The following is a 24,186-nucleotide window of genomic DNA, read 5'->3' as shown; positions in this document are numbered from 1 at the left end:
CTCTCTGCTTTCTCAGATTCTGCAGCAGGACTTGGCACGTTTCTTGCCAACTTGGGGAACACTGCTACTGCCAACTTTCATATAAAACAACAGGAATTCTCACCTGACCCCAAGCAGGCTACAATAAATTTTAAAAAGATACTGTTATTCAGAGGAATATTTTCCTTTATCAGCTCTGTTGTCCATTTCTCAATCTTCTAAGCAGAGAATTCTCTCCTTCCCTTAGGATGCCTGAAGCAGTGGGACAGCCTTAAGAGTGGGAGTGAAATAACCAGCTGGGTGTTTCTCTGGGCTGCAGTGCCCTGGCACAGCAACTTTGGAGCATATATCCAATTGCCCAAGCCAGCAGAAACCATCCTCTTCTGGAGTCAGTAAGACAGAAAGGGCAACATCTGGGCTGGTAGAGGCACCCAGGAAAACATCTTTGCCATCTTATCTCTATGGAATGGTCCAGTCTGTTGTCCCACACTGGTTGGAAGAACACATACATAGACAGGTATGAAATAAACTTTGATCTAAGCCAGCTCTTTTGAATTCTGGTGTTAGCTTTTAATATTAGAAAGACTTGGGGAGATACTTGAATTTGCCAATTTAGATTGCCTTATTTAATTTGAATAAATGTACAATTCTGCACAAGGTAAGACTGGGGTATCTACTGAGATTCACAGAGTTACCCTTACTTTGGATCAGTCTGAGAGCAGGACTTAGAGCTGCTCAGTCACCACATATGTATGAGGCTTTATGATGGGCAGTTGTTTTACTGTTCTCTGACTAATGTAGGATGCAAACATCTTAAAAAACAAACACTTGCATCACCTTCTGAGATCTACTGTATCTCTGGACCTGAGACCTCTAGATAGTTGCCAGAAGCAAGAAATCTGAGAAGGAATCTGATTGTTCCTTTGAAATGGGGGTATATGAGAGAATAAAATAAACATAGTATCTGGGAAAATAACAGCATTAATCATGGGAAAGCCATAAACCATGAATAGCGATTAGGGGAAAAAAAAAACAACAGGTGAAATCCATAAACAGAGAAGGATATGATTCAGGATCATTGGTGATGTCTTTCAGTTCTGGGACTCTACAACAGTCAGAGCCTCAGTTTCTAACTTCTTAGTACTGAGTATAGAATTGAGTACATGTACAATTATAAAATTACGCAATTTGCTGAAAAGAATGTAGAGTGTATTTAAGAGTATGAAATTTGACAGGTTTTTGGCATTGATTTATCCATGATATCCTACCCAAGAGAATTAAAATTTTCTGAATGTGGTCTTTCCAGTGAACTGGGACATTTTACAACAGATCAGATTTCCCTGGTGCTGAAAACAGGCCACTGAGTCAGCAGCTGTGCTGACAGAAGTATGCAGAAACCTTTCCTGCTTCTGCACCAGCTTTGTTTTTATGCTAGACAGTGGCTGGAAAACAGGCATGGAGAGGCACAGAACACTGGATATAAAATATTCATGTTCACTTGAAAGGTTATTGAAGGACTATAGCATACTTTTAACTTCCACACAAAGACAAGATGAAATTGTGTTACAGTTGATCACGAATCAGACTGCAGCCTCTTCAAGTGAAGCCTGGCTTTTAGTATACTTGATGTTCTGTGTTACAACTGAGCTGCAGGCACAGAAACAAACAGTATCAGCATAAGCACACTTAGGACATGCTTAGAATGTAGCTGACTCTCCTCAGAGATACCTTGATCTGAATAGGTGCTTTAAACATCCTCACTAACCCACAAATCTTTTTTTGCCTTCTGGTACTGGCCAAATATTGACCGAATAACTCAGTCTTTACTGCATTCAAAGCATTTGATACATGCATCAAGACACTGTGACAGTTTAATGAGAGCATTAATGTACACACTTCTAGTGCTCAGCTGAGCTCTCTAGAGTCACTTTCATCCCTTCCCATCTTTTTTCCTACACATAGCTAAGGTTGGAAATCAACTCAGTGTCCCACGTGTCAATCTCACATTAGTCCCCCCACCAAGGCAGAGACACTCACTGCTGCTTCTTCACTCTATCCTCACCAAATCTCATACATCTACTAGCCATGACCTCATATAAACAAGATTAAATGTGGAAATAGCCAGTCATAATCTCAAATAACAGATAAAAAGCAAAATCTCAAGTCACAGAAGCAGCAAAGGGGTAGGCTGGCAGGTAGGTCACTCTGGGAGTGAGGGCTAGAGAAGGGAGGTATGAAGGACAAGTCTGCATTGGCTCAGAAACTGCCTTCTTGCTGGAAGAGCAATTGCACAAAAACCACATGAAATTCACACAGAAACAGTGCAATCCTTGGGCCTCTTCTTTAAAAGACAGCTGTGAACACACCAATGGACATTACAGGACATTCATTCAACAGTCTCTGAAACATCAGTTCAGAAAGAAACATTACAGAAAATGGAGCCTGCATCTCCTTGCTTCCCTCACAGTGGTTAATTACTGCCATGCCTCAAGGCTCAGGTGTCCAATAAATCAGCTCGGTGACTCTATTTAATCCCAGTAACCTGCTGACAACACTGAGTTCAGAACATGCCAGCATTTCAGAGGCATGCTCCAGAAAGCCTTTATCATACAACAGTTTGAGTTGGAAGAGACATTGAAGATCACCTAGTTACAACACCCTGCATGGGCAGGGACCCCTCGCACTCAATGGAATTGCTCAAAGCCCCATCCAACCTGGGCCTGAACATCTCCAGGGAGGAGGCAGCCACAGCCTCTCTGGGCAACCCATTCCAATGTCTCACTGCCCTCACAGGAAAGAATTTCTTCCCAATATCTAATCTAAATCTACCCTCTTCCAGTCTGAAACCATTCCCCCTCATCCTGTCACTACATGTCCTTTATGAAATGCTTTGAATGTATTTGAGAATAACTTGATCTTTACATTTTATCTCAATAATACACTGAAAGCCTCAAGACTTTCTTGCCAAGAAAGACAAACAATGTGAGGACATTGGATACTTACCGCTTCCATTAACCCCTTTACTGTGGGTGATTTCAGCATCAAAGCATCAAACACCTCATCTGTCTCCTTCCTCACATACAAAAGCACTGAAACAGAAAAAAAGTCAAACTTGGAGCAGTTTCAGTCAAATGAACAGATTAAACACCCCACACTGAGTAGGAAAACAAATATTAATCCATGACAGATAAAACAAAGTGCTGAAGATGGCTTGCACTTAAAAAAAAAAGTACTCTCATATCCTCAGTGATGTAAACACAGAAGATTCTTCATAGTTGCTTTGAAAAAACACAAAGACAATTCAGCAAATTTAATTTATCATGAGGAACCTATATCTTCAAGAATTTAAACCTCCATTTACTGAAATAAGAGAAGCTAAAAAGTGCTGGGGCCCTGTCCCTGGGTAATAGGACAAAACACACAAGCTATGTCTTCTTAAACCTATGTCTCATCTTGCACTTCTCCAGACTTCATCCAAAAGGATGGGAAAGGTTGTTCAGAAAAGACAAGTCTGGTTTGCCTATTGCTGAGTCTTTGAGAGTAAAGTCAATGAAAATAAATAGTTCTGACATTCATCCACATGGATGAATGCAAATGGGCCTGGCCAGTTTAAAAAAAATAAACACTGACAAGAATTAGTCCAAAGTCATTTAAGACTTTACAAGGGAGACATACAAAAAACATCTGACAGGCAGGCATTTAACTGCCTGCCCACACCTGCTCAGGTACCAGTACCTAAATGGCATTTCTATATCTAAAAATCTTCTTTTCCTCCCTCAGATGACCTGCCAGGCCTTAGTGGTTCACAGGTGCAGTGCTCTGCCCTCTCTAGCTCTTGTTCTCCCCTCTGACTTGTACAGGTAAAAGAAGAAACTTGCCATTACCTGGGAAAAGCAAAGCAGACAGCTACAAACTGAGTAAACAAACACCAAAGAAGTGTTTTAGGTGTAATCTCACATGACTCTGACATAGTAGTAGGTTAAATAAGATGTTCTGCAATTTACTTTGTTCCCTAAATAAACTGCTTTTTCAAAAGAATTCATGTACCTGCATGTCAGGTACAAATACACATGCACTGTTAGGTATTTTAGGCCTGTGTGGCAAACTACATTGGTAATAATATAATTTACTTTTTTTAATAGACAGACATATCTTGAAACTGCTGATCCTTGTGGTCCAAAAGATACCTTCTCCAAGCAACTCAATAGAGGACCTGAAGATGAACCAACAGAGATTATGGTATTTTTCATACAGAAGCAAGTGTTTGGAAGCTAATTCTCAGGTCAAGACTGTACAAGGGTGGCCTCAGGCCCATTTGCAGAGAAATGTAGCATCTTAGACCAGGTTTTGAAATGACTGAAAAACGATGTAAAGCATGGGCAGATCAGTCCCCTGTTTTGGTCTACAAACCAAGCACACAGGACAATGGTGAGATTTTGCATCTTTAATTCAGAAGCATGAGCCACAAAACTGCTACCACAGGCATGCAGAGCCATCTTTTTCCCCTAGATTTTGGTAATTCTTTGGGACCTGCCTGAGAGTGTCCTTTTAAAGCAGCCATGAGGAGAAGGACTTGGTGGTGCTCAACATGAGCCGGCAGTGTGCACTTGCAGCCCAGAAAACCAACAGTATCCTGGGCTGCATCAAAAGATGTATGACCAGCAGGTGTGGGGAGGTGATTCTCCTCCTCCACTCTCGTAAGTGCTGTGTCCAGTTCTGGATCCCCAAACATAAGAAGGACATGGAACTCTCAAAGCAAGTCCAGAGAAGGGACACAAAGATGATCAAAGGCCTGGAGCACCTCTCCCATGAAGACAGGCTGAGAGAGTTGGGGCTGTTCAGCCTGGAGAGCAGAAGGCTCTGGAGAAACCTTATAGCAGCCTTCCAGTATCTGAAAGGGGCTACAGGAAAGCTCAGGAGGAGCTTTTTACAAGGGCATGTGGTGACAGGACAAGGGGAAACCATTCCAAACTGAAAAGAGGGTAGATTTAGATTAGATATTAGGAAGCAATTCTTTCCCATGAGGGTGGCAAGACATGGGAACAGGCTGCCCAGGGTAGCTGTGGATGCCAACTCCCTGGAAGTGCTCAAGGCCAGGTTGGATGGGGCTCTGAGCAACCTCATCTGGTGGGAGGTGTCCCTGTCCATGGCACAGGGGTTGGAACTAGATGATCTTTAAGGTCCTTGCAACACAAACCACTCTATGATTCTATAAAGGACTTGGAAGCTGAGATGACTTTAGGGCACAACCTACGTAACTGTCAGAATGTAAGAGAACAAAAAAACCCCTCATCACTAGTTAAACTTCAGTGGATTTGATATGTTTACTTGCATGAGCAAACACTTGCACTGACTGCCAATTTTACCTGTACTAACGTTTTTATAATGTAGTGATTCTTTTCTTGTGGCTAGAGGACTGTCCTGTAACTCCTGGCTTTTCACACATCTGGACCTCTGTCAGCCTGAATAATTACAAACATATCTGAAAGGAGGAAAAATCACTTGGTCCAAGGTTAAAACAGGGGACAATATACAATCCAAGTGCTGAGCTTTAAATCTCTCTGTTGTGTTTGACATGTCAGGCAACGTTATGCTGAATGAAGGATCCATTACAAGGGTAACAGGGAACTTGAATCACCCTTATACACACAGAGAGCCAGGATTCGTAAACATTTGGGAGTTGTTGGATTTTTATTTCCCAACAGGTGTTAAAAACCCAGGTTTCATTCACGAGGGCACTTTTTCATAAATGACTTCTGGTGACAGTGATGCCTTAAGAAGCACCTGTCTCATCCCTGCCCTTATGCTTTGCTACTCTGACCTATCTCAATGAATTTTCCCATGCCCTGAGTTCGCTTGAAGAGCAGATGCAAATGAAAAAACAAGCCTATTTTTAATTGTTCTTCAGACAGATCAGGTCCCTGCTTCAGGATACAATGCAGTCCGACCAGCCTTCGTGCTGGCCCACAGCAGAGGTAAGGGGTTGCAAAGGGTCCACCAGGCTCAGCAGCATCAACACTGAATGCCAAGTCACGACTTGTGACAATGTGACAACTCATATTGAAGCCCCTCCGATCCTACTGCCACTGGGTTTGTGGCATTGAGATGGTCTCACTTTAATAGTACCTGTTGTCATATTTTTTTGGGGAAACAAACAAACAAACCAACCAAACAAAAAACAAACAGCTTGTATCAGGCAGGGAGCTACTTTTGACAGAAAGCAACAAATTCAAATTTGCCTGACCTCAGTTCTTAACCTTCTTGCCAGTATTGAAACTCACTGTGGTCCCCAATGCTCTTTAGACATTCAAAAGAATTGTAAAAGATGTGTGTGATAAATGTCTTTTTAGTTACTTAAGAAACAGTCCTGATTCACAGAATTGTGGAGAGGAAACCAGCCTTACCTGAAGGTAAGGGAGGCTGTTGCACCTGGGAGATTTTTGGAAGCCAGGCTACTGAACTGGGGATTTAAGTGTGAATGCAGAAGAACAATGTTAGATACCTCTTTTGAAAGTGTTAAGAGCTTGGCTCTCCATTGGCAAATCTGCCACAGCAGAAGACAAGCAACAGACACATGGTAAAAATGAGATTATAGACACGATGGGTCAGTAAGTCCTCCTGCTTGGGCCAGGTCCAAGCCCAGGCATTACCAATGCCCTGACTGATGGCTACTAAACAGTCTTGATGAAGTGGTCTCTGGACGGAGATGTGGCATGTTTTAGGCACGGAAAGTAGGGCTGGTAGTTGTGACCTGGCTTTCCTTTCCCATATTTGGAGTTTTCACTAATTGCCCAGGCACAAATTCCCTCAGGGACACAGTGCATGCTGTCCTCCACAGGGATGGTTCACAAAACCATGACTGCTTTAAATGCAAAATGTTTCAGATAGTTTAACAAGACTTCCTGAGAGGCAAAAGCTAGACAACAGTATTGCTTTCTTTGAGCTGAGAGCTACACAACTGGTTATTTCCCTGATCACACAGCTGCTGGATTTATAATCGGGAGAAACTCCCTGTGAAATCTGAAAGTGATTTGAAAACTCTTACCGAGAATTTAAAACAGGAAAAAGCCACAAGTTTAGCCAAGTAACTAGTTGTGCTGCACACTTGGTACAGATTAACATATTTTACATTTCTGTGTTAGGCACTTGGACGTCCCTTAGAGGTCAAGGAGATGAAAGAGTAATTCATAAAGATGCAGCTACCTGTGTGACAATATGAACTTTGTTTTACCGCTTGTTTGCAAATTCTTTCAGACCTCTTCTCTTGAAGGCTACCTCTTAATACTTTTGTTTCCACTAGGCAGTATTACAAGTAGGTCCATTAGACAGCGGAGAGGCCACACACTGTCCCTTCAGTTCTTCAACTGAGCTTGGACCCCTCACTGGGTGCTACTTACACCTGTACTGCAGCAGGGAGCTGCCTTGGGATTGCGTTGCTTCTGACGCATAATTTCACGTATCAGATCTTCTCTCTCAAATATTACACTGGTACCCCATCTATATTTGCTCTCTAGAATGATTGATACTGCTATACCAAATAAATCTGGGAGAAAAAAAGCTTCTAGTACAGCTGAGTCTGGGAAAAACAGTAGTGACAGTAACCCAGTGAGTGACTCCTGTGGCAAGGGGAGTCTTGTCAAACAGGCGGACTCAGCTGAGCTGCACTCCGTCGGCACAACCCCAGATGCAGGGTTGCCAATGGCAGGAAGCTCACCCGAGCAAAGGCCATGCTAGAGGAAGCTTGGCCTCCAGCCAGCATATTCCAAGTTGCAAGAAACACTGAACAGGAAGGGGATGTAAAGAGAGGATCCTCCAGCTTCTCTGGTTCCAGGCCTCTCCTGGATTTAATTAGTTAACACAGTTTTGCCACCAGTTGATAAAACTTTATTTTTTTTCTTTCAAATCTTCCCCTTGAAATGGCTGCAAGTTCTGGATGATATTAAAACAACTCACCACAGCAAAAGACAGCAATAATCAAAGCAAATCACTGTCTTCTTGCAGGCAACCATCCAGGCTTTGAGCTGGGAAACCCAGGTGAAATTGCAGGAAAAAGTCTGCCTTTATGTAGCCCTTGTAGCTGTCCCCTTCTGCCTGGTGGAGCTCTGCTAGTATCAATTTGGTGTAGGCCTTGAATTAACCAGATGTAAGTCTGTAGTCAGGACTGATCTTACATAATTAATTGAAGATCTAATCAAAAGAATATGTTCACATTTATTCCAGGAAGAACCAGTCTTGTATGCTTCTCTTGGTTCAAGCACACCACTCTAACCAACAGAGAAACTTTGCAAAGGCAGAATCATGGTAAGTTGTTTCTATAAAGTCTCACACACGGTGCAACTAAGAACAACTGAGCTCACTTCTGCACCTTGTTGCTTTGCTGTCTCTCAAACTAATAGTTAAACCTCAAAACATTTGCAAGTTTGAGTTACATAAGTTGGTCACACCCCTAGCATCTTCAATAAGCTTCCATGACAGAACTCATGAGACTGAAGGAATGTCATGTATTCTCCAGAATGTTTAAATGTGGCAGTGTAGGATGTTATCACCTACACCACTGCACTGGAAGTGACTGTACACAAAGCAGATTTTGTGGACAAAATCACCATCTGCTCATCCTTACCTTCAACACAAAGTTTAACAGCTCTACCTAAACCATTGCTTCACTGTTACTCAACTTAAGCTTCACTGTAACAGACTGGAAAACAGGATTTGGACTGGTATAGCATATGAAAGAGGACTACAGTAATATTCACTCAGGGCAGTAAAAACAGTTAAAGTAAACAAACTTTAAAGCAATTCAGTTAAGTCTGTTGGAAAACATGTATCCATGCCTTATATTCCTAAATGGGTAGGAAATATCTGAGATTTTATTCAGGCTAATCTCACTCTGCAGTCAGCAGGAGCCTGCCTATGTAAGATGTCTGTATTTTTTCCAGTGCATCTTGCATATTTGCTTTTGATCCCAGCCAGAACAAAAAAGATGAGCAAAAGTTAAAAATAGACCACCACAGATTTGCTACTGGAACATTTATGAACTATGTAGCTTGGCCAAGGATCAAGAAACTTCCGAGCTTTTTTATATTTTATAAACACTTATGTCCTCATCCCTCCTTGAGATAGCACAGTTCTTTTTATTATCTCCTTTTAAATCATTATTAGCATTTGTTAAAATGCCTCCTTGCATACGGGTAGTGTAATGATATATCCTTCCATCTTCCCCACATTTGCACTAGCATCAAAAAACTGACTTGGCCTGCCCTTCCCAGCCTGACAGCACGAGTACCAGAGCATTATTTTTATCCAGGATCAGTTGACTGTTACCTCTTTTCAGGCCTTCTTCTTTCATTTGCTTCAAAGGAGATGGACCAAACTCCTCCTCCACGGGCCGAAACATCCTTTTCACCAGGACACTGCTACTGGAAAACAAGCAACAGGCACCATGTCACAGAAAAACTGTGGTCCCAACAGGAGAGGAGACAACAGCAGCAGTCATGATACAGTTTGTATGCTGGCAAAACCTCCACTAGCTACTCAAGCAGCATCAGACCAGAAACTGCAAGGATTTAGCATTTGATGCTTATCTGAAGCCCAAGAGTTCAAACGGAGTAACGTGCTGAGCCAGACCCAGCCTGAAGCTGAGACATGCTCTGCCAGGGAAGCTGAAGGCACTGCAGCCCCCCCCTCCCCCTTCAGAGTAGCTTTGGCAGGACTTGGTGTCTCCTCTTGCTCTTGGAGGAACTGAAGCCAGTGTGCTTGATGCAATAAACCCCTTTATTTCTCAAATTCCACTGTGAGCCTTATGAAGAACATAAGCTTCATTAAAAAAAAACAAAAAGGGCCTCATGTTTTCAAGTCAAAGCTACCTGTAGGTGACAGCCACTCCCTACTGCAGGCCACTTTTTGCAGGCCTATCTGAGTGCAGTTGTCTTGCTCCAAACTCTCAGATTTGAGGGTGCTCACCTTGGATTCAAGCAACTTGTAAAAACATGGGGCTTGCACACAGTACAGTTAATACTGGCTGAACTTCAGCCACACATATTAAAGCCCTCACTTCATTATATCTCTAACTACATTAGGGACTTTCTGCAGTTCTCCCAGACCCTCCAAAACAAGATAGGGTGTCATCCCATTTCCAGCCTTCTCCCTTCTCAGGATCTCCTGTTCTCTTTCTGTCTTTCTCTTCTGGAGCTTGGGCATTCTGTCTGCAGTTCCTGTATGTTTCACATACACCTGTGCTGCTAAACAGCTTCTATGAAAGGGGTGAAGTTCAGTACTTCAGGTAAAAATTCATGTGGTTTTTTTTTTTAATTATTTGAGAACCCTTACCTATATAAAATACTCTTTATTATCAAACACATTTTCCTGTCCATGTATTAAATTTTATGGCTCTTTACATTGTTTTATTTAAAAATATAAGAAAAATAGATCTAAAAAGCAGCAAGTTCACCGGAAAGAAAAGGAAGTTACCATAAAATATACCTCTCTCTACCAGTTACTCACCCACCATTAGTGATGGGAGAACATGAGGGATGGGGAAGAAAGGGGATCAGTTTTATCTGATTTCATGTTTTGTGCCTGCTTTCTGTGAGTTTGAACTGCTAACTGCAAAGCTTGTGAAGCAAGAAATGTCTTACCCTTCTCTCTCATCATCTGTATTATAGTAAACCTAGAAGGATGGAAAAAAAAGCAAAAATTATTCCCAAGACTAGACATGTGCTTAACAGAATAACTTTAGAAAGGGGAAAAAGACAACAAGCAGCTCACAAATTTTTCATCTGTTAAAAATTCGTTTCCTTCTATAAAACACAAACATCTCTAGTTCTAATAGTGATATGGAAAAAGTATGGTTTAGAAAAACTGCTGTTGAATATCACCCAGTGGAAATACATCATACATACATACATTTTGACAGACATTACCATCTCTTCTGGTTTATATAATTTTCCCAATTATTTTACAATCCTCTAAACCAGATCACTACTCACCTAAAATTACCCTTAATAGGATTTAAGCTACAACACTCACAAGCTTTTGTATGTATTTAATACTGTCTGAAAATCTAATTAAACTATAAAGACCAACATTAATCTACAGGCCTAGTGGCAATACGATTCCTCATGGTACAGCTGAACTTTTTTGTACAGGTTGTGGACAGAATTGCAAGTCCAGACTATTGTTTTGCATAAATCAGTACAGCTCACAGTCACTGGGACCAAACTTACAACAGCAGCAAATACGGCTAACAGTGGCAGGGGAGGCATAAAATCACAGTCTGTTGTCAAAGGCTTTACAGAACAGCCAGCCAAATTCCTCACAGTGTGCCTGCACTGTGGGTCCACACCAAGTGAAGCAGCATTCCAGCTGCTGAGTTACTTTGCAAGCATGGGGTGAAGGCAGGGCATGAGAGCCCTGTGTTCTCGTGGGGCAGAGCAAGGCTTCTCAGGCAGGTTTCCAGCACTTGTGCTGGCAAGACTTGGAGCACATTTTCAAGGGGAGCCTTCACTTCTGAACCTGTACAATGAAAATAGCTCAGAGGGGTGTGTGTGCAAAACAGAAGTCTGTAACTCATTCTATGACAAGGACCTGAAAGTGGCTACACTTTCATAACAAAGCATTCATAAATAATAAATTATCATCATAATAAATCACTCATATTAAGTAACACAAAACCCCTCACTTTTTAAAAGTTCAGGATAGCAAGAAGGGCAATACTGCAACTATACAGCACTAAATGAAAGACAGGGCTGAACACTTCCTTAGAGCTAGCAAACTGGGTTATCTTCGAGTTAATTTAGAAAAATATTTACAGGATTACATATACTAAGGGACGCTTCCACCTTTTTCCTGTTTTGAGATAAATCCACATTCTGGTTGGAAAGCCATGAGGACAGAAGGTACCCGGCACTGATATGTGAGTGGGCGTCTTTCCAATTTTGGAGAGCAAGTCAGTGACAGCTGTGATAGCAATGTCTGCACTCTATGCTTTGCTCTACCACAGTTCTCACTGCTTCAAAATAAATTACAATTCCAACACTCAGTGTAATTTAATCTTAATTATTTTAATACTCTGCAGCAAGACACATATAACATTTCCTCATCTGTTTGTCTTTAGAAACACATACATAAAGGTGTCATTGTACTCCCTGAGAGTTATTAAATAACAGGTTAATAATCAAAAAATTGTCAGACCTGACCCTCCAATTCAGGTTTGCAATTTCCCAGCAAGCAATAAAGTAGGTCTTAAAAGAGTCAAGTCAGCAAAGACTTCCTCACATTTACTGGTAATAATGACTGTCAATACTGAATATTGAACATTAGCATGATAGATTTTTACGTTGTAGAGTGAAAATATTTTCTTCAAAGGAATTCTCAGCTCTCCAGGTGATGCCTATAGAAGACAGGCAGAGGTGTTCAAGCAAGCCTATTCTTGACCTCCCTACACATTATGTAAGAGCTCGGTCTTTGTTTTCGGTTATCACACGGAGGGGGATCTCAGCTACCACCAGATGGCACTTCGTTTCATCAAGCTAAATAGTACATTCAAAACCAGACTTTCCTTCAGTCACAAATCAACATTCTATTTCAAAATTCTTGACCATTTGTTCTGCTTTTCTTCCTAGCAAAAGAATGGCAAAACCATAACAAACACAAACTTATCAGCTGTTAATGATGTATAAACTTTTTTCACACCCAGAACTGCAAAGGCACTTGTCTCTTGTAAGGTCTTTTTTAAACGACTCACCAAGAGCTGCTGCATTTACCAAAACAAGAGCTGAAACCAATGGCCCCCCAGAAGTGCTTTGCTTTCCTAAAACCTGCCTCAAAGCACATGTGGCTGGACAGCAGGTGGGCACCAGCTCATCTCATTATCATTTCCTACCTGTCCAGTTCTTTGTAGGTTTCCAAAGTGAACATCTGGTATGAAGAGAACCGGCTGGGAATCCAGATCAGCCATTGTTTTGAAGAAGGTGATATCACTCTTTTTTTGCAGAGGGAATGCACTCAGCTTCCCTTCAGCTGCCAGGGGGATCACAAAGCAACACAGTTAGGAGAGAAGGAATGTGAAGTGTGACTCAGTCCCAGACCAGAAAGGCCCATCTTACTCACAGTTATTGCAGGAGGCTTGGGATGCCTGGCCTTTGCCTTTCTTTCTGTTCTGCTTCCTCTCTTCATCTCGGATTTTCCTTTCTGCTCCCTGATGCAAAAAAAGACAACCCACAGATATTATTCAAAGAGGCCCCTGTGAGCATCTTATCTTATGATGCCTGGAACTACAGCGACGGACACATCAGAAGTGCTGAGACAGAGTCTGGTTATCCCATTACAGATAAATCTGTACAGGTTTTTGGGAACATGCCAGCACCGGATTGCTTACCTGTGCTCAAAACTCAGGCTGGCACATCCAGCAGCCCCCAGGGCTGGAGATACAAGAGGAAAATATCCACATGCTGGCTTGGAGGAGATGGGATGGACGGCCTAGGCAGCATGCAGACTGTAGCAGGGCTGTTGTCACCACAGCTTGTGCCAAGGGCATCCCCAGCCCAGCAGCTCTGCGATGGACGGGGCGCTCAGGCCCAATATGCTGCACAGGTACTGAGGTGGAACACCTGCAGGGTTGCTATCATCTCACATCATGTCTGTACCAAGCCCTTCCCTAAACTCTGCACCACTCACCTGCTCTGGGGGTGGCATTGCACCGCTGTGGCCAGCTTGTAGAGACCTTTGAGATTTGCCAGTGCCAAAAAGGCTACACTGATAGCTTGCCAAAAGTGCATGGGCTCTTACAGAAAAATACAGGCATTTCGAACAGGGAGAAACCCTCCAGAAACTCAAAAGCAGTGTAGCTCTGCCCTATTAGGCCCCCAGGAACTGCTGAGAAGCTGCAGGCTTCTATTATGTAAATACACTTTCAACAAGTTTAGAAAATAAAACTTGTTATTGACATAAAAAGCAGCAACACCTACTTTGAAGTTCTACTAATTTACTTTATAAATATGAATAGTCAAGTTGTGAAGGGTATTAAAGATCCATATGCTCCCAGACAGTCAGCATGTAAAATTGAAGATTGTTTTCAAAACTAAAATTAGAAGTTTCTTTAAAAGAAAGGGGGTAGAGAGGTAAGGAAAGCCAAAAATATCTACTCAAGATGGCACAATTCACACATGAGCCAATGAACCAAGCTTGAAAAGAATGCAAGGAAAAGTGTACTCCTGTGATCTATCAATATATTTCCACAGGTTGAAAGATGCAGAGAAAGAAACATGAAATTGTCTAACAGCAAGATTGCCTCCAGACCCAGGTCCCAATCCCATTGTCACTGACCTCAACCACAGAAGACAAAGGATTCAGAGTCATGCCCTTATCAAATTTGTTTCTAGGGGTACATTTGTATCTGTAAAGGCTACCTGCTTTTTGGTAGAAAGGAGTAAAAAAAATGCCTCACAGCCACAATCCTGCAGAAGGCACATCCCCCAGAGCCCTGTGCTGCATGAAGCAGCTCTGCCAGGCAGCCACAGCCCCTCACTGCTGCTCAAGACTGCCACTCCACTGCTCACAGGTAGTGGGGTGAAACTGGAAAGTCATTTTCTATATGGCAGCAAGCCTGAGATTCCTCTCAGAAAAGCAGAAACTGAGGAGGACTCAGCCTTTTGTACACAACGAAGAATAAATGTTTTGCTGATCCTCCTTTGAAATTCTCTGTTACCACAAACTTGATAAAGCTTTACAGCTTTGTCTTCATTCATTCAAGGCAAGATACCCTCTTGGACGCAGGCAATCTGTGAGCAGGGCAGCTATTCCCACCTGCCAGTGCTTATTTGTGCCACAGACACTTTATAAATGCAGCAGCTGCAATGCTCACAAAACCACCAACCATCCCATCTGAGCTAGGAGAATCCCATGAGGCACAGTGCAGAGGCCAGACCAGCCTGCACGAGACACATCATTGTTGTAGATGCTGAGATAATGGACCACAATACAGTTTTTGCATTCCAGAGCATTTCTACTGGACAGTTTTCACAAAAATCTAATAAATCAGAGTTTGCATATGTCTTCAGGATAGAAGAAAAAAAACACTTATCATAAAGGGCCAAAAAATTAGGCTCTGACCAGTCAAACAATTGAATGAGTTTTTAATTTTTTCATTGATGTTTGGACTTTGTATACACGCAACGAGTAATTCTGCTACTAACCATTAGCAAAATGCAGCCTGTGAATTTCAGATTATTCAAAAAAAATTTTTTTTCCAAGTCTTCAGCTTATTTAACCTTACGTCTTGCATTCTAGCTCCAGGCTAACAAAGTCCTTACTATTATAAGGACCACTCCCATCACGATTATGAAGCTCAAATGTACACCTGTTTCAAGGCACAAGAGTTCCACATCTGCTAAGACAGGAGCACAGACTTCAGCCTTCTCTCTAAAGCTGAAGACAAATAGGCAATTAGAGTTACTCAATACCCTATGATAATACATTTTCTCTATGATAGTCCAATGCTGAAGACAAGAGGGTAAGAACTGCATACATTCCAATGAATGTGTAGTTTTTCAGAGTCATGAAAACAGGATTCATTTACTTTATTTTGGAACAATGTTACGGTATTTGCCAAGTCAAATACTTCTGCTTCTTTCCAGGAAGGTTAATAACATATAGAAAGTCAAAGAATCTCTGAATCCTCAGTTCTTTCACAAACATTGGCTAAAGCATCTTGCAATATATAAATATAAATAGGCCTGGTAGCAAGTTTCCCTGACAACCTACTTAAGGAATAAAAATTATATTCTCTTACCATAATGCAGTATCAGTGATCTGCACATGGTAAAAAGATTGCAAGGGCAGAGAGAATTAGCACTGAGATAATGTGCAGTGTAAGAGTTGCTTTGAAGATTGCCTACTGGAAAATAAACAGGGACAAAATATTGGAGAACAAATTGGGAGAAAGCACATTATTACATCCTTTGCAGCCTTTATCTCCATACATTCATGTCACAAAGCACACATTTTATGCAAGTTGGTGTTGCTCTCCAGTTTATATGCAAATCAATACTAAATTTAAGCAACTGCCTGAGTAAATACTAAAATACATACAATATGTACCACTTAGCTAATGCAGTTTTATTTCTTCAGGGATAGTCTTTCCAAAAGAGCTATGCTGGTTCAGCTAGATGGCATTAATTTATCAGCAAAAGTTTTTCTTAAAAACTGGACACCAATACCTTTAATTTATCCAAGTTAATATACAAACATATCTACTGGTGCTAGAGAGGCACCATCGCTGCAGGAAAAAAAAAAACAAACAACAAAACAAAACATTTGTAAGAACACTGTCAGGTAAAGAAAGTTTTTCTTCCATGTTTCAAACTCAGATACATTTCAGTAATTAGACATGAGGAATGCAATGTGCAGCTCCTCTGCTCCAGATGATTGTAATAAATCAGGGTCTTTTCTCATCAGCTTCTCTTTGGGGTTGTCAGATTGGGGCATATCAGTGCAAATCACACTTTTAAAATGCATAAAAAATATTATATGCTTGCAGGTTTGTTTTGTTTGTTGTTGTTTTGTTGGGTGTTTTGTTTGTGTTGTTTTTTTGTTGTTTTTTTTTAATGAACCTGTAATATTTTTGCAACAGATTATGACAGAGGTGGGCAATAATTGTCTCAGCCCGGGGTCCTTTCCCACACAGGCAGCAAACCCTGCCATTGTCACTAGAGGGCGACTCTTTTAGAGGTTTCTCTCAGAGAAACCGAGCCAGGACTCTCCACCTGGCACTGCCTCAACCACGGACGGGGAGGTTACTTTTGGCATCTTGGAAAGACCAGGGTACCCAGCCCCACCAGCTACCTTCCTCTGAGCGTGATGAGTCCTCCCAGTGCCACCAGCAAGTGGAAATTCTCCAACTATGTCTTTACTTAGAAAAGCACCGTGACAAACTGACGTCAGTAAAGCCACAGAAGAGCAAGTGGGGGAGAAACCAGGCTTCAGTCTCTTTCCAAGTCTCAATTAGCACAAACTCAATTAGCACAAACTGACATGTGAATTGACCTCAATAATTTTCATTCATTTAACTCATTTTCAGCTCTGCTTTAAGTTAATAGGCTTTCTGTGCATGTATGTGTGTATATATTTACATTATACAGATTTATATCCCATAATCAATACCCTTGAGCCCTCTAGTTCCCACTTCCATTACAGTTTTCATGTGGATAACACTTTAACTACCCCTGTGATCTTTTCTTCTACTTTGTGACAGTTTTAATTAAAAGGACTCAACATTTATTTCCTGCTTTGTAGTCTCTATATTTGAAGTACCAATTAAGCCAATAGAGGCAATGAACATGTATTATTCAAAATCTCCACCAGTTGTGTCTACAGGTCACCCTTGATGAGTTTGTGCTGCAAATTTCCTTCTTTTTTTTTTAAATAATTCAGATTTTTCAATTGCTTTTCAAAAACAGGTAGATAAAAATGACTTCTTACTTTGATATTTACTTAGCTTTTAACATCCAGCTGCAGCTTCAAATCTCTAAATATTTGACATTCAAAATTACAATTAAAAGCAAAACATTTTGACTGCAAGAAGACCACAGTGCATACATTTACATTCATTACTTTCAAAGTTTTTGCTCCACTAACACAACTGACTGATTAGCCCTCAAGATCCTTTTATCAAGACAGCAACAGGGGAACAAACAGAAAAAAGGGGAAGGTGCAGCAGCACAGAGACCTGGAACAGTTGAACTCCTACCCTTTCCATTAAAAAGTTAATGCTACATATAGCCTGTGGCATGGCCTTTTGCCTCCTATTCCCACTTGTAAGACGGCAAGACTAATTTGGATACATTTCCAAGTCACTTAACAGATGTACACCCCTGAACCTCGACTAGAATCTAGGCATCTGTTCTCCTCTGGAATATCTTTCCCAGCAAGTTTAAAGTCATCAAGCTGGTAGGTGTTAAACTCAACTGAAATATGGTCACACTCACATGTAAGAAATATCACTGCAACAAAATTTCTGAGCAACTGTTTCTACTCAGCTGATCATGACACTGTCAGATTTGTGAAGGCATGATCTATCTTTTGGTGCTGAAAAAATTTAACAAATCCCACAAAGGAGTGAGGAGACCCATTGTAAAAGAACCATATTTTGCAAAAGGAGTGAGAAAAACAAAGAGGGGGAAAAAAACCTGGAAGTCTGTGTCTAGTGGAGTCCCTCAGGGGTCGGTACTGGGACCAGTACTATTCAGTATTTTCATCAACGACCTGGATGAGGGAACAGAGTGTGCTCTCAGCAAGTTTGTTGACACTAAGCTGGGAGGAGTGGCTGACACACCAGAAGGCTGTGCTGCCATTCAGCAAGACCTAGACAGGCTGGAGAGTTGGGCAGGGAGAAACTTGATGAAATTCCACAAGGGCAAGTGTAGAGTCTTGCATCTGGGGAAGAATAACTCCACGTACCAGTACAGGTTGGGGGCTGACTTGCTGGAGACCAGTGTAGGAGAAAGGGACCTGGGGGTCCTGGTGGACAGGAGGATGACCATGAGCCAGCAATGTGCCCTTGTGGCCAAGAAGGCCAATGGGATCCAGGGATGTATTAGAAAGGGTGTGGTTAGTAGGTCAAGAGAGGTTCTTCTCCCCCTCTATTCTGCCTTGGTGAGGCCACATCTGGAATATTGTGTCCAGTTCTGGGCCCTTCAGTTCAAGAAGAACAGGGAACTGCTTGAAAGAGTCCAGTGCAGAGGCACAAAGATGATTAAGGTTGTGAAACATCTCCCTTACGAGGAAAGGCTGAGGGAGCTGGGTCTCTTTAGCTTGGAGGAGACTGAGGGGCGACCTCGTCAACGTTTATAAATACGTTAAGGGTGAGTGTCAGGAGGATGGAGCCAGGCTCTTCTCAGTGATGTTCAGTGATAGGACAAGGGGCAATGGGACTGGAACATAGGAGATTCCATGTAAATATCAGAAAAAACTTCTTTACTGTGAGAGTGACAGAGCACTGGAACAGGCTGCCCAGAGAGGTTGTGGAGTCTCCTTCGCTGGAGACATTCAAAACCCGCCTGGACACGTTCCTGTGTGATGTGCTCTGGGTGATCCTGCTCTGGCAGGAGGGTTGGACTAGATGATCTCTCAAGGTCCCTTTCAACCCCTAAGATTCTGTGATTGTTACTGAACTGCAAAATGGGAACAGCTAACATATTTTTGCAGTTTATTTTAATTAAGAAAATCCTGGCAACATAGACATCTAACTGAAGCTTCCAAAAGAACAGAACGTGTTCAGGTAGGGGGCACAACACACTGAACATCAGCTGCACCACTGGGACTTGGTGGTATCACAAAAAGAGAGCTTAGAAAACTTTCTGAAAGGTGCATTTCTCTATCAGAAACCTCTCCACAAAGTTTATACATTACCTATCCTGGCTTTGAGAGCCAGAAAGGGTAAAATCTTCTGACTGGCACTTGTGTGAGCCTATGGTCAGAACTGACCTTAAAATCAGAGGTCTTTACCTTTGTGGTTTCTATTTCTTTTTTTGTATCCCTGTATCATGACATATAACATGCTGTCCTTAAACAGTCCAATTATTGCTCACAAGCTGAGAAATCACTGCCAAAAAGGCTGCAAAGCAGTAAAATAATTACATGATTCTCTGTTAGATTTATGATACAACTGGTCCAAATTCTATCACAAAACACAATGCTTTAGGGAAAGAAAAAGCCTTTAATTAGGTCTAAAATACAGCAATAATAAACTGCCTAACAAGGTTGCCCCTCCATCCACAGTAGTTGTGCTTTCCACTTACCTTGTCACAGAAAACCTTGATCTGGCAGTAGGCTCGGTGGATGGGTTTATTGCTGCGGTTGTTGTAGCTGTATGTATCAATCTGAATCATTAAAGGAAGGCCTTTTACTCCTTTTTGTGAGGAGAAGTCTGTGCTCAAACAATTCACTGTGATGAAAATCTGTGTGGCAGAGAGATCACGTTTAATATGTGATACAAACAACTACTATACTTCTGGAAACACATTACAACAAACAGGAAAATAAAAGCTAATAACCTCTCCAAAAAAAAAATTAATTAATTCTGTTACAATCTGCACTCTTACAGTTCACACATTTATTCCCCACTTCTGTCCTAAATCCAGCAAAGATGCTCCCACACTGGGAAAAAGGACAAACTTTTAAGGCATGTATTGATGCTTCAGTTTGGGTCAGGAGTCTACATTTTTGGTGAATTTTTTGATTGCCGCAACTCACTGTGCTTTGATTCACACCGGAGAACTCAGAGTGCATGTGCCAGATTCTCTTTGGAAGAGACAGACCAGAAGAAGATGTGTCCTAGGAGCATGCCTCACATGTTTGACCTGCTAATAGTTGCTCAATCTGTAGGAACTGTCTACAGATAATCTGAGATAAAATCTCCTAAAAAGTGTCTCACATGGATGTTGGGTCTTCAGCCCTGACTTGCTTCGCTCTACAGAGCTGCTCTGTACATCTGCACTATTAATGTAGATATATTAAGACCATCTTGCATCATCCTTTCCAGCCATGGTTTGGTCTGGCTTTTCTGACAGAACAAAATTTAAATTCAGTGTGGCCAAAGAGAAGTCCTACCCTCCCCTACCCCCTAATTGTCTTCATGCTTTCATCAGTAGTACTCCTTCCTCCATTCCATGACCAGATACTCCTTCACTTAGTGTCCTTCACTATTTTTCTTCAATGTCAAAAATGCATCTTATCCTGCCTTTCATATAGGGAAGGAGTTTCTCAAACATTTGTGAAACCTCTTCTTACAAGTCCTCCTTGCCATGTGGCATCCACACAACTTGACACTGCCTTCAGTTCCTGGCAAGCCTGGCCTCAGAAAACAACCTCGTGCTTTCCTTCTGTACCTACTTATGTCTGTTGACAGTCACTAGTCACCTCCTGCCCTCTAACCTCCATTGGTGCTAGGGGAAAAGGTGTGTCTTGTTTGCCATGTGTTTGTACAGCACCTGGCAGAAGGGTCTCTGTCCTGGTTGGACCCTGGTGGGTCCATCACCAAGTATCCCACCCCAGAGGGATATGCACAAAGAGAACAAAAAGCCTGTCTGAGTGACCCGAATACCACCATCCCTAAAAGGGAGGCAGCTGAGAACAGAGAAGGGTTCCAGTAGGGCTGTTTGAGGGATATTTTACCCTAATGGCAGAAGTTAACACTAGTCAGGTTTTTTATGATGGAGCCAGAGTAGCTTGTTTGCCTGACTGAGCTAATGGCACCTCCGCATTTCTGCTTCTGATGGTATCACAGAGCTGCATTTACAAATGAAATAGTTGAACTTTAACTGCCAGGAGAGCAGGGAGGCGGGGAAGGGCCCTAGGTGAAACTCTGATTTTGAAGCTGATAGTGTTATTTCTGTTTCAAATTACAACTTGGTCTCCTCCAGCTCCAAAGGTAAGTGTGGATATGCGTGCATATGCCTTCGAAATATAACGGCCTGAATTTTCATTTGCCTTGAGATTCCTTTACAGTGTCAGGGTAATGCTTTAAAGTCTGTGTGAACACAGAGCAGTGCAATGAGGTCTAGCATAAAACACAGTCCAGTTCTGCTATATTTTAGCCCACACTTCTGTAGAGGGATTTTCCAAATTGTACTTTAAAATGTGAGAGGGGACATGCAGGCTTTGCATCGGCTCAGCAGTTTGTGCACCCACCACCTTTGCTTCACACTCAGCTGAGAAGTAAAGAAAGGCCTTGTTCCACCTCAATCAGCGACATACGCTGCGTATCTGTCCCGCTGCCTCCAGAAACACTGAGCCTCAGAGCAGGAGCGGCTGGGGAAGACAGACTTTATTAAGAGTCCCCATACAGCAATAACAGATTATTCAGCATGAATAATAGATTGATGCTGTAAGATTCAATATCCTTATCCTGACACTGTAATACATCAGGATGTCTCAGAGGAGCAGTAACTGTACATTCATGCACATGAAGCATACTATACTTTCTGTCATATCATTTGCACTTCACAGATAGACAGATGGATTCGAATTAACACAGATCATTTATTTTAGGGAAAATTTTCTGTCTCCACGCAAACTTCTATTAGCTTTTCTGTAAAGCACAACACTGACTTTGGATTTGGAAAACATATGGGGGCTGCAGAGGGAGTGGCGAAGAGGGCATAAGTTCTGATACTTGAGTTGATTTTAGATGGATTTTTTTTCTTTGCATGACTGAAGGTTTGTACCCGTTTCAACACCGTGGTGCAGAAGGCTTCTGCAGTGAACTGCAGGCTGCTGGGGAACCCTCTGGAGAGTCCCCTTCTGTCTGCCCCTGCCCTGCCCAGGAACCTTCACCTCCTCCAGGCAGTGGCTGAGGAATGCTGTCTGCTCTGATCTCACCTGCCTGTCCAAGCACTGCCTGCTTTGCCCTTTACACCCCTCATCTCTCCTTCCTCTGCAGCTCCTGTCCATAACGCAGATACTCCCACTCTCAATAAGACAACGAGCAAAATATTTTTGGCTCCCTGTGAGGTTGTTTAAGTCCTGCTCTACCCATTTTCCTTTTGGAAAATACTCTGGTTTAAAAGCCTCCTTGCTCTCATCTCTTGCCTGGTAGTTACATGGTTAGAAAATGTGGAGTTAAGTAGAAATGACAGTAGCAAAAATAGAAATCACTGTGTTGTGTTGTTTTTTTTTTTCACCAGGGCCCTGTCTATACTTGACTTAGAACTATTTTAATGGATGTAACTATGGCTGTACCTGAATTCATTTACAAACTTTTTTTTTTCCTGTGCAAACTAGATTTTAGCAATGTTTTGCTATAAGGAACAAGTTTGGGTTGTCATTATAGTGATGTCTCTTTTTTTTAATGTCAGCATATCTTAGATTACAACAATTAATGATAGAGTTCCACCCATCTAGTCTCCAGCTCAGGCATGCCACTGGCAATGAAAAAATAATTTGGAGAAGCATTAGGTGTCTGAGAAAGTTTCAAAAGTGGCCTAAGATAACGACAACTCTTCTGTTTGTTATAGACCGTGTCCAGAAAAAGCATTCTCTCTTTTGGGAAAGGCACTTTTCCCCAGTGTAGCTGCTATTATGTGAATTACTGAGTGTTTGTTAAACACTGCAGCATAATTAGCGATGTACAAGACACAAACACAGTAACCTGCCTTAAGTGAAAGCAAGGCCCAGAAACGCATTTCCCGTTTTATCATTTAATCCAGCCAACATGACTCCTGCTGTGGTCTCTCAGCTTATACATTTTAAAGGTCTGCAGTAATGAAACCTCTAATATAAGGCTTTCATTATTATTTACATTTCTGGCTCACATCATCTCAGAAAGAGCCAAGGGCAGAAGGGAGGAAAGAGTGTGTTATAGAGCAAAAACAGAAACTTCCAGCAATTTCTCTACTGAATACTGGCAATACAGAGAACCTACACCTGGGTGGTGGGTCTTTACAAAATCTTGTTTTAAGGTAGTTCATTCCTCCAGACTGTAATTACAAAGAGTTAAATTACGTGTCTCTTAAATGACTAACATCAATCCCATCATTCCTCATATGCACAGAAAGTGTGGTTTTATAGTTTCTCCTGCCAGCCATTACCTTATAAATCCCATACAAAGGTAAGACCTTTGTTGTATTTCAATACAAATGTCTCCAGCAAATGTTTACACTACTCTTTTGAAGGTTCCTCAACCTACACCACACCCCAGCAACTACATAAAAATGACATTTGCCTTGAATCCTAGATGCATACTTACTGAACCATTTGTAGACACTGAAATTTCAACGTTATTTGCTACCACGGGTCAACTCTTCTTTAACATATACATGTGAGTGTGCATGCAAGACATATATATATATATACACACACACACACACACAGAGACATACTTTATTAAACCAGTTGACAAGTCTACATAGTTCCTGGTACTAATTCCCCCAAACAAAGTATCTTCCTCCAACCTTTATAATTTGAGAGTAGAGAATATATTTATTTCCTCCCTAATGAAATTAAATTTGATCTAAGTTAGGAAGAAAATTAATAAGTAAGAACAAACTAATTGTCAAACCTAATCAAAGCTTGTCATAAGTATTGCCAGTAATGTTAAAGAAAAATGGATTGTCACAATACAAATCACTGCCACACTCTGCTGCTCTGTCAGCTTGATTTTACAGTTGTGCCCACTGGGATCATAGCTCACTTCAGCTCACAATGTCTAAGAAC

At 41.7% G+C, this 24,186-nt stretch overlaps 1 protein-coding gene across 1 annotated transcript in view; it reads right to left on the bottom strand.

The window, feature by feature from the left end:
* GRHL2 (grainyhead like transcription factor 2) overlaps window positions 1–24,186 on the bottom strand; it is a 58,055-nt gene that overhangs the window by 5,054 nt on the left and 28,815 nt on the right. Inside the window, exons 9-14 of the mRNA XM_051610299.1 lie at window positions 19,773–19,931; window positions 13,087–13,174; window positions 12,860–12,996; window positions 10,614–10,645; window positions 9,301–9,395; window positions 2,983–3,068 (exon numbers count right to left, since the gene is read on the bottom strand). Coding sequence (XP_051466259.1) covers window positions 2,983–3,068; window positions 9,301–9,395; window positions 10,614–10,645; window positions 12,860–12,996; window positions 13,087–13,174; window positions 19,773–19,931 — 597 coding nt within the window. The remainder of the gene's footprint in view (window positions 1–2,982; window positions 3,069–9,300; window positions 9,396–10,613; window positions 10,646–12,859; window positions 12,997–13,086; window positions 13,175–19,772; window positions 19,932–24,186) is intronic.

The sequence above is a fragment of the Apus apus genome, chromosome 2 (genome assembly GCF_020740795.1).
Source record: "Apus apus isolate bApuApu2 chromosome 2, bApuApu2.pri.cur, whole genome shotgun sequence".
In the NCBI taxonomy this organism is placed as follows: Eukaryota; Metazoa; Chordata; class Aves; order Apodiformes; family Apodidae; genus Apus; species Apus apus.
The sequence above is the reverse complement of the archived record's forward strand: the minus strand, read 5'-3'. Positions and strand labels throughout refer to the sequence as shown.